Source organism: Budorcas taxicolor, chromosome 3 (genome assembly GCF_023091745.1).
Source record: "Budorcas taxicolor isolate Tak-1 chromosome 3, Takin1.1, whole genome shotgun sequence".
Lineage (NCBI taxonomy): Eukaryota > Metazoa > Chordata > Mammalia > Artiodactyla > Bovidae > Budorcas > Budorcas taxicolor.
The window spans coordinates 30,100,070-30,111,291 of record NC_068912.1 but is presented as its reverse complement, the minus strand read 5'-3'; the positions used below and the strand labels follow the sequence as shown (position 1 = coordinate 30,111,291).

Genomic DNA, 11,222 nt, shown 5'->3' with positions numbered 1-11,222 from the left:
CCATCCCCATGGAAAAGAAAAGCAAAATGGCCATCTGAGGAGGCCTTACAAATAGCTGTGAAAAGAAGAGAAGCAAAAAGCAAAGGAGAAAAGGAAAGATGTAAGCATCTGAATGCAGAGTTCCAAAGAATAGCAAGAAGAGATAAGAAAGCCTTCCTCAGCGATCAATACAAAGAAACAGAGGAAAACAACAGAATGGGAAAGATTAGAGATCTCTTCAAGAAAATTAGAGATACCAAGGTAACATTTCATGCAAAGATGGGCTTGATAAAGGACAGAAATGGTATGGACCTAAGAGAAGCAGAAGATATTGAGAATAGATGGCAAGAATACACAGAAGAACTGTACAAAAAAGATCTTCATGACCAAGATAATCATGATGGTGTGATCACTCACCTAGAGCCAGACATCCTGGAATGTGAAGTCAAGTGGGCCTTAGAAAACATCACTACAAACAAAGCTAGTGGAGGTGATGGAATTCCAGTTGAGCTGTTTCAAATCCTGGAAGATGACGCTGTGCAAGTGCTGCACTCAATATGCCAACAAATTTGGAAAACTCAGCAGTGGCCACAAGACTGGAAAAGGTCAGTTTTCATTCCAGTCCCAAAGAAAGGCAATGCCAAAGAATGCTCAAACTACCACACAATTGCACTCATGGGCTACCCTGGTGGCTCAGAGGTTAAAGCGTCTGCCTGCAATGTGGGAGACCTGGGTTCGATCCCTGGGTTGGGAAGATCCCCTGGAGAAGGAAATGGCAACCCACTCCAGTATTCTTGCCTGGAGAATCCCATGGATGGAAGAGCCTGGTGGGCTACAGTCCATGGGGTCACAAAGAGTCGGACACGACTGAGTGACTTCACTCACTCACACGCTAGTAAAGCAAAGCTCAAAATTCTCCAAGCCAGGCTTAAGCAATACGTGAACCATGAACTTCCAGATGTTCAAGCTGGTTTTACAAAAGGCAGAACCAGAGATCAAATTGCCAACATCCACTGGATCATGGAAAAAGCAAGAGAGATCCAGAAAAACATCTATTTCTGCTTTATTGACTATGCCAAAGCCTTTGACTGTCTGGATCACAATACACTGTGGAAAATTCTTCAAGAGATGGGAATACCAGACCACCTGACCTGCCTCTTGAGAAACCTGTATGCAGGTCAGGAAGCAACAGTTAGAACTGGACATGGAACAACAGACTGGTTCCAAATAGGAAAAGGAGTACGTCAAGGCTGTATATTGCCACCCTGCTTATTTAACTTATATGCAGAGTACATCATGAGAAATGCTGGGCTGGAAGAAGCACAAGCAGGAATCAAGATTGCTGGGAGAAATATCAATAACCTCAGATATGCAGATGACACCACCCTTATGGCAGAAAGTGAACAGGAACTCAAAAGCCTCTTGAAAGTGAAAGAGGAGAGTGAAAAAATTGGCTTAAAGCTCAACATGTTGGCTTAAAGCTCAACATTCAGAAAACAAACATCATGGCATCTGGTTCCATCACTTCATGGGAAATAGAAGGGGAAACAGTGGAAACAGTGTCAGACTTCATTTTTTGGGGCTCCAAAATCACTGCAGATGGTGATTGCAGCCATGAAATTAAAAGACGCTTACTCCTTGGAAGAAAAGTTATGGCCAACCTAGGTAGCATATTCAAAAGCAGAGACATTACTTTGCCGACTAAGGTCTGTCTAGTCAAGGCTGTGGTTTTTCCTGTGGTCATGTATGGATGTAAGAGTTGGACTGTGAAGAAAGCTGAGTGCCAAAGAATTGATGCTTTTGAACTGTGGTGTTGGAGAAGACTCTTGAGAGTCCCTTGGACTGCAAGGAGATCCAACCAGTCCATTCTGAAGGGGATCAGCCCTGGGATTTCTTTGGAGGGACTGATGCTAAAGCTGAAACTCTAGTACTTTAGCTACCTCATGTGAAGAGTTGACTCATTGGAAAAGACTCTGATGCTGGGAGGGATTGGGGGCAGGAGGAGAAGGGGATGACAGAGGATGAGATGGCTGGATGGCATCACTGACTCGATGGACGTGAGTCTGAGTGAACTCCGGGAGTTGGTGATGGACAGGGAGGCCTGGCGTGCTGCGATTCATGGGGTAGCAAAGAGTCGGACGTGACTGAGTGACTGAACTGAACTGAATTGGCCCTCCTAACAAAAGCTTTTAAAGCAAGCCTTAAAATGATCAAACTATTTGATTAATTTAACTATATTCTAAACAAAGCTCAAGAATAAAGAAGGCACACACACAAAACCCCAACAATGTAAAATTCACATCCAATAAGAAATTACTAAGCATGTAAAAAAGCAGGAAAAATGACCCAACATGAGGAGAAAAATCAATTTAAAAAAACACAGAATGACATAGATGACAGGTGTTTTAATGTTCTTATTTACTCTTTCTATTACAAATGTTATGAAAACAATGTAGAAAAAAAAACAATGTAGAGAAAAGAAAGAGCATATTACAGACAGACATAAAAGATATGAAAACAAAAGAGCAGTATCAAACTTCTGCAGACAAAATACACAACATAAGATTAACAGCAAAATTAGAACAGATTATTGAAGGCACAGCAACAGAAACTATCCAAAATTGAAGACAGAAGACTGGGACAATATATAGAGCATCAGTAAGCTGCAGGACAACCTCAAGCAGCCTGACACATCTGTGAGGTGGAAGCTCAGAAGCAGGTGGGAGAATGGGGTGCAGATATACTTTAATAACACAGCAACCTAGCCTGGTGTTCTGTGATGACCTGGAGGGGTGGGGGGAGGAAAGGGACATACATGTATGACAGATTCACTCTGTTATATAGCAGAAACCAGCATAAAATTGTAAAGCAATTTTCCACCAATTAAAAAATAAGTTTTTCTAAAAAAACAGCTAAAAATTTCCCAAATTTTATGAAAACTATAAATCAAGAGACCCAATAAGTGCAACAAATCCCAAGCACACACACACACACACACACATAAAAAAAAACTACAGCAATACACATTATAACAGCACAAATTCAATGAAAAAGATAAAAACCTTAAAAGTAGCCAGAGTTTGAAAAAGAGACATTATACACAGAAGACCAAAGAGGAGAATGACAATAGACGTCTTGTCAGAAGCAATGCAACTCAGGAGGCAGTGGAGCAACAACATTTCTAAAACTGGGACTTCATGCCCAGCAAAAACCTTTCAAACATAAAGATTCAAAAATATTTCTCAACAAGGAAGGCCTGCTGCTGCTGCTAAGTCGCTTCAGTCGTGTCCGACTCTGTGCGACCCCACAGACAGCAGCCCACCAGGCTCCCCCGTCCCTGGGATTCTCAAGGCAAGAACATTGGAGTGGGTTGCTATTTCCTTCTCCAATGAATGAAAGTGAAAAGTGAAAGTGAAGTCTCTCAGTCGTGTCCAACTCTTAGTGACTCCATGGACTGCAGCCTACCAGGCTCCTCCGTCCACGGGATTTTCCACGCAAGAGTACTGGAGTGTGGTGCCACTGCCTTCTCCAAAGGAAGGCCTATACCTTGCTAAAAAGATTTCAGATTTTTACCTTCAAAGAAATACTAAGCCATTAGTCGATTCTAAATGATAAGACTTGCATTTCAAAAAATACACATTAGTTTTTGAGATGAATAGGTGGGTATGGGAAAGAGGGATGCCATGTATATTGAAGAGCAGAAAAGCAGAATCCTGTTCAAAAACAGAAGATATTAACTCAGATGAGGGTGGTAAAAATGGGGATGGAAAAGAATGGACTGATTAGAAAAACATCTAAAAGATAATTATTCAAAGACTTGGTGATTGGATGTGACGTATGAGAAAGGCAAGAGTCAAAAATGATTGCCAGGACCTCCCTAGTGGTCCAGTGGTTAAGAATCCACCTTCCAATGTACGGGATGTGGTTTTGATCCCTGGGCAGGTAACGAAGATCCCAAGTGCCACGGGGCAACTAAGCCCTTGCACTGAGACCACTGAGCCCAGGTGCTCTAGAGACCACAGCGAGACAGGCTGCAAGCGGCAGCCAGAGGAAACCACACGCCACAATGAGAGGATGCTGGAGCGCTGCAATGGAGAGCCTGCATGCCAGTGAGGGCCCAGTGCAGACAGAAAAGCGATTTTCAGGTTTCTGACATGAGCAAGTACACATACAGAAAAATTTACCCACCTGAAAAATCACTTAAACCAATTATAAACCATCAGAACCATAACTGAAACAACCCACAGGAGTAAACAGTTCTAAATACTGCATTTAAGCTAAAGAATTCAACGTGTAAAAAATTCAAATAAAAGTAGAACAGTGCTTTTGTGGGAGAAAAAAGATAAAGGCATCCGCTTTCTTCACCTGAAATCTGCACAGAGCTGCTCAATCCTGGCTTCGAGATAATCGTTCTTGTTCCTTATGATTTCTATTGAGTCACCTGTCAAAACACTGAAGTGCCTTTACAGATCAGTTCCTTCCAAAGGTAAATCACTATAAAGGGGTTTTACTTTAAAAAAAAAAATTGTAACTCTCATGCAGTATTTAGAATGGCTGCAAACTTTTGGTAATCCACTTCTAGTTCAGTTATCTTGCCCTCTATGTTTCTATCTTCACAGTTAGGAAATCTGTCAGCAAAAGATTTTTAAAGGGTTTTAAACAGTAATTACAAATGGTTAGTGTGGGTTTACCAAGGGTTAAGTACTTCATGCTAAGTACCTTACATGATAACCTCATTTGACCTTAACGACCCTATTAGGTAGTTATTATCCCCATTACACAGGTAAGGAAATTGAGGTGCAAAAATGTTAAATAACTTGCCTTGGACTATGAAGCTAATGTGTAGCATAGCCAAGGATATAAATCCAGAAAGGTCTGAACTCAATCCCTGGATTCGAGAAATTCATCTTTAAACCTAAAAAATCTTCCTGCCATATAAGGGTATGTATAAATGATACACTGATTTTGCATGGACATACTTCACATGTAATAAAAAAGCTTCTTAATTATTCCCATTCAAATATTCACAAGGTCTTGTCATTAAGATCTGTGTGCTTTCTATTTGCCTCAAGAGATTCTTCAAAGTGGGTAACTTAATGAGCAGGAATTACATGGAGATTATTAGTTTTCATTAACATCTGTGTATGTGTTAAGTGTCACAGGGGATGCAGATAAGAGAACCCAAATCATCAATGGCACAGCTTGGCTCAGTATAGACACTGAAGACCTGAGACTACTGAGGGTACAATAATGTAATGAATTAAATACATTCATTGAGTTGCACAACAAACTGAACACTTCACTTAGTACTGTGATGGGAAACAGCTCAGATGGTTCAAAATGGAAGACATATTGGATGGTGAACACAGACAAGTGTGCATAGAAAAATGTCTTATGCGGAATTACATGCTATATTATATGCATGACTGTTTCACCAACAACTATACAGTTATTAGGATTAACTTCAAAATTATGAACTAATTGAAAGTTTCTCTGAAGTTTCACAGAAAATCACAGTTTAAAGGTTATTTTTTCTTTCAACAACAAAAAAGCCTAGAAACTGAAATTCTCCAATAAAGTTCTTTTATTCAGATTCAACCTAAAATAGTTTAAACTTGATCTCTCTTTGATAGAGAAATGAAATATCCAATTCTATAGACTGTAATAGAAAAGTACTGAATTTGCGTATTTCCAATATAGGATTTTGCTCCATGCTTTGGGCATCTACCATAGTTACCCAAAAGACTATTTCCAGTAGATATAACTGTCACAGCATTGAAATGCCCAGAATAAATGTCCTAACTTAAAAAGTTGTCCCTTAAGTTACTATAACACAACAGTCTTCAGTCTCCTGACTATTCATACTATTTGAAAACCATGAAAATACAGGTTTTTAGCATGCACGCCCAGTTGGAAAAGGATCTGTTCCTCTGAAAACACGATTCATTAGATTAGGAGAGCTGAGGGCACCTCTGCGTATGAACAAGCAGGTGGGTGTCTCATGGTTTTGCAGTCATCTCTTTCCTTAATGGGGTAAGCACTGATGCCAGCAAGGGGAGAGAGTCCAGGCACATGACTCAGCTTATGACTTAATTTTCCACAGCTAAGAAAAGAAAATCACCAAAATCAGTTAGTTGGGGTTGATAGGTACACTTACATGTAAGCCAAGAACCATTTATACAAGAAAAAAGTATCAACTCTGGCAATAGCAACCATAGAACATCGTAGAGAAAAAAAACATTAAAAATTTCCAGGATCAAAACTGCTATACTGCAGCTCATGGGGGTGCCTAGTTTTCCTTCATTCTGCCTCTGTACATTTCCCTAGCTCAGAGGCCACCCTAGCCCATGCTATTAAACTGACATGAGATTCAAACTTGACTTTCTGTTCCATTCAAGAGCACAGTCTATTGTGCTTGTATAAAATGAGAAACTCTAAGCTGAATGTCTATTTCAAATGCTAACTTCTCTGCCTGAAGAATCATTTCCATGCCAGCCACTCTCTCCCTCCGTCCCACCTTCCCCCACTAGCTCTCCCTTTCTCTCTCTCACACACATGCACACTGGGAAGGTTAAAGATTCTTATACATACTAGCAAGTTTTAAGACTAATAAGGCAGAAGCTACAGAGTGGTAATCTCACTTACTCTTATATTAAATCCTAGAAGATCACTTATAACACCTGAGACTGCGGAAAGGATAACCACTCGTGTGATATTGTAGATTAAGGGGTTCATTGTCAGTCCGTAGAGTCTAAATGGGGTGTCCAGCTCCTAAAAAACATGAAAGAGCTGAGATGAAACACATGATTTCACAGTAGCTATCAGTGATTATCAGACTGTTTTTTGAGTCTTGGGTGAGGATGACTGCTTAAGACCTCTTTCCTGATGTTCAATAGCTACCTTCAAAAGACCTGTAATGAGGGGGAGGGATAAATTTGGAATTAACAGCACAGAGTACTGTATATAAAATGGATAAACAATAAGGACCTACTGTATAGCACTGGGAACTATATTCAATATCTTGCAATAACCTATAATAGAGAAGAATCAGAAAAAGAACACATGTATATATATAACTGAATCACTTTGCTGTACACATGAAACACTGTAAATCAACTATACATCAATTTAAAATAATAATTTAAAAATTTAAAAATAATAATGTAAATAAATAAACACCTGAAATGGGCTCTCACGTAGTTTTCCACTAGCTAAGTTTTTAAAGGTGGATTCACACAATATGTAATTTGTGATTTTTTAATGTAATTTTCAAATGTGACAGACAACAGCAATGATTAGAACTTGGGTAATAAGTTGGGAAACTTTTCTCATAGAGTCATTAACCCCAACTATCAAGTCTGTATTTTGAATCTACCCAGCATTTATCTGTTACTAAGGTCCTCTCCAAGAAGTGCAGCATTTATTTAATTGAATGGTAATAAAAATGCATCACAGGGCATTACTTACTTTTAACAACTTGGTGGATAGCTTTAACACATTGTTTACTAGGGTAAGCTGTTCTTTCTTATTCGGCTTTTTTTCCATTTTAAGATATAAATTAATCTAAGGGAAGGAACAGAGATTAGGGCAAATGTCATGTAAAAGATACATATATGTATGTGTGTATATATATATACACACACATATATATTGCATTCAATATGGCAGATTTGGAAGGCAATATTTTCAACTAAAATAAAATTTGAAATTCTAGTAGCTATTTTTACAGAGCACATTATCTCACATACCCAACCCCCATCCCTAATCAGTGGGGGGGAAAAAGGCTATTTAGTGAAGAAAAAATAATGATGAAGCAATTTATCAAAACAATGAAAATTTTATATTAATTTTAACAAGATGTAAACTCCTTGAGTTCAAAAACTGTATCTTATTCATCTTGGTATCCCCTCAAAACTCTAACATCCTTATCAAACTCTCATGGAACGGAAGAAGATAGGACAGCTACTTTTAACTTATTAATTCCTTGTTTCTTCCCTCACAGTAAGAATTTTTCACTACAATTCTAAGTTCCGCCCCACCCCCCCAAAAAAACTAATGATATCAGATATTTTAAAACTTATGGATAAACATGAAATTAAAAACAAAAAACTAACTCTATACTACTTTATATTCATAAGAAACATTTCTCAATCATCATATCCACTCACATACTAAAGAGCAAGTATTTTTCAAACACTGAATGTATTCTATGAATGACAGAAAAGACAGTCAAGAAGCTTACTAAACATACTTAAATGACAGGTACTCGAAAGAGCTTGACACAGAACATGAGATTAAAAGCATGCTCCATCCCCACCACCAAAAATAATCTTTATACTGTGAAGTAGCATGGAGAATCCCCATGGACAGAAGAGCCTGGCAGGCTCCAGTCCATGGAGTCGTAAAGCGTCAGACACAACTGAGCGAGGAAGCACAGCACCCGGTCCTGGGAGCAGGTGGGGAAGATAGCATCCTCATTTTATATACAGAACAACCATATGGTTGCAGAGTGACTTGTAAGGTGTAAGCCGACACAGCTAGAAAGTGACAGAATCTAGACTCGACCCTGAATCTTCCGCATGAATCTTACTATGCCATTTCTAGCCACTGAATCAAACTGTCAAGCACCAGTCAATACCTGTTCAGTAAGTAATATTGAGACATTGCTGTATTTCTTATTGGTTTCAGACCCCAATGAGGCTAAGCGCAGTAAGAAAAGTAGTAAAGCTGATTCCCAGATCAAAAACTCCCAATTATAAGCATCATTTAGGAAAGTTTTATGTCCACGGAGTACCTATGAAAAAGACCAGAAAAAAGTTAAGTTTTTCACTTGTATTAATTACTGTAATTGCTCCTTTACCGATTTAAAAACATTTACAAGATACCACCATTTTAATACTTAGAGCAGAAGTTTTAATACTCATAAAGTATTATGTATTTCTCTAAGCTTCCCTACATTTTCTTCTTTGCATAAGGGACAGGAAGCATTTGGAAATCACGAAGGAAGAAAACATAGGTGAAACAAGACAAATGCATTTCCAAGCTCTTTAACCACAAGTGTGCCCACTCACAATTACATGGTGGCCATTTTTCAAAGTATTAAATTTGCATTTGACTAGCAGAGCCCCCTAAAACCTGCTGCCCGTTCCACTTACACGACTAGAAAATCCTGAGGATCAGTTCTTCACCCCACTTTAGGATCTGAAGAACAGCAGCAGCCACCAGTTATTAAATGCCTATTATGTGTCAAGCTTTCAGGTAAAAGTTTTTTGGTTTGCCTTTTTTTTTTTCCCCCAAAACAAGGAGGACTGGAGACAACATGACAGAGTGAAAGAAACTCGAGTCCATCTCCTCTCACAAGCACACCAAAATCACATCAATAAAAAGACTGGGGCCTATCAAAAAAGATATTCTACATTCAAAGACATAAAGAAGAAACCACAGTAAGATGACAGAAGGGGCACACTCACAATCATAATTATGATCAAATTCCACATCCCTTGGGTGAGTGACCCACAAACTGGAGAATAATTATATCACAAAAGTTCTCCCAAAAGAGTGAGAGCTCTGAGCCCACCCCAGGCTCCCCAGCCTAGGCACCTGGCATTGCAAGGAGGAATCTGCAGAACATTTGGCTTTGAAGGCCAATGGGGCTTGACTGCTGGCGCTCCTCAGGACTGGGGGAAACAGAAACTCCACTCATGGAGGGTGCACAGAAGGGGACTGAGGGCAAAAGCAGTGACTTTGTAGGAGCGTGGGACAGACCTCCCAGCTGCTGCTGGAGGGTCTCCTGGGGAAGGAGGGAGTGGTGTGGCTCTCCCTGGGGTCATAAAAGCTGGCAGCTGACATATCAGGGAGTATTCACAGGGATGTGAACTCTGACTGGAGGTAAACATCTCGCTTTGGATCTTGGCACCAACGCCTGGCCCCACCCAACAGCCTATAAGCTTCAGTGTTGAGACACCTTGCCAAACAACCGAGAGGGTGGAACACAGTCCCACTCATTAAAAGATAGGCTGCCTAAACACTTCCTGAGCCCACAGCCACAGCCACCTTGAGACACGCCCCGTGACACAGCCTGACCCACCAGAGAGCCAGCAACCATTCTACCCACCAGTGGGCAGACACTGGTTCCTCCCACAGGAAGCCTACACAAGCCTGTAGACCAGTCTCAACAACCAGAGGGATAGCAGAAGCAAGAAAACCACAATCCCACAGCCTCTGGAACTAATTCTGCAAGCATAGGTCAGAAATCACCCTGAGACCAGCTGGTCCCTGGCCCTTGGGTAACAAGATAGGTGGGAGAGTACTGTTGGGACACACAGGACATCCCCCACAGAGGGTCACTTCGCCAAGGTTAAGAAATGTAACTAATCCACTACATACATAACAAAAAACAGATGGCTTCCCTGAGGGTCCAGTGGTTGAGGATCCACCTGCCAATACACGGGACATAGGTTCGATCCCTCGTCTGGAAAGATTCCACATGCCTCAGAACAACTACGTTCATGCACCACAACTACTGAGGCTTATATGTTCTAGAGCCCATGAGCCTCAACTACTGGGCCCACATGTTGCAAGTGCTAGGGCCCACGTGCTGAGAGCCCGTTCTCCACGAGAAAAGCCGCCGCGATGAGAAGCCCACACACCACACCTAAAGAGTACCTCCCACTCCCTGCACTTAGAGAAAGCCCACGAGCAGCCATGAGGACACAGTGCAGCCCCAAATTTAAAGTTTCTAAAATAAAAAAATAAACAGTAAATTGTTGTTTAAAACAAAACAAAAAACAAAAATTTAAACAAAATGACACAGCAAAGGAATATGTTCCAGATGAAGGCACAAGGTAAAACTCCAGAGGAATAGGGAACTGGAGACAGGCAATCTACCTGATAAAGAGTTCAAAGTAAAGATCATAAAGATGATCCAAGAACTCAGAAAGAATGGCTCAAAGAGCAGTAAGTTTTTAGCAAAGAGCCAGAAAATATAAACAACGACCAAACAGGACTGAAGAACACAATAACTGAAATGAAAAATACATGAGAAGGAATCAATAGAAGAATAAATGAAGCAGAAGAATGGATCAGTGAGCTGGAAGATAGAATGGAGGAAATCACAGATACAGAACAGAATAAAGACAAAAGAATGAAAAGAAATGAGGACAGTTTAAGAAACCTCTGGGACAATGTCAAATGCCCCAACATTCGCTTCACAGGGGTCCCAGAAGGAGATGAGGGAGAGAAAA

The 11,222-nt window shown here is 40.3% G+C and overlaps 1 protein-coding gene across 1 annotated transcript in view; it reads right to left on the bottom strand.

Annotated features, from left to right (window-relative positions):
* Positions 1–5,691: 5,691 nt before the first annotated feature.
* Positions 5,692–11,222, bottom strand: part of PHTF1 (putative homeodomain transcription factor 1) — a 73,697-nt gene continuing 68,166 nt past the window's right edge. Inside the window, exons 15-18 of the mRNA XM_052637954.1 lie at positions 8,618–8,773; positions 7,447–7,542; positions 6,625–6,750; positions 5,692–6,082 (exon numbers count right to left, since the gene is read on the bottom strand). Of these exons, the coding sequence (XP_052493914.1) occupies positions 6,062–6,082; positions 6,625–6,750; positions 7,447–7,542; positions 8,618–8,773 (399 nt within the window). The 3' untranslated portion in view covers positions 5,692–6,061. The remainder of the gene's footprint in view (positions 6,083–6,624; positions 6,751–7,446; positions 7,543–8,617; positions 8,774–11,222) is intronic.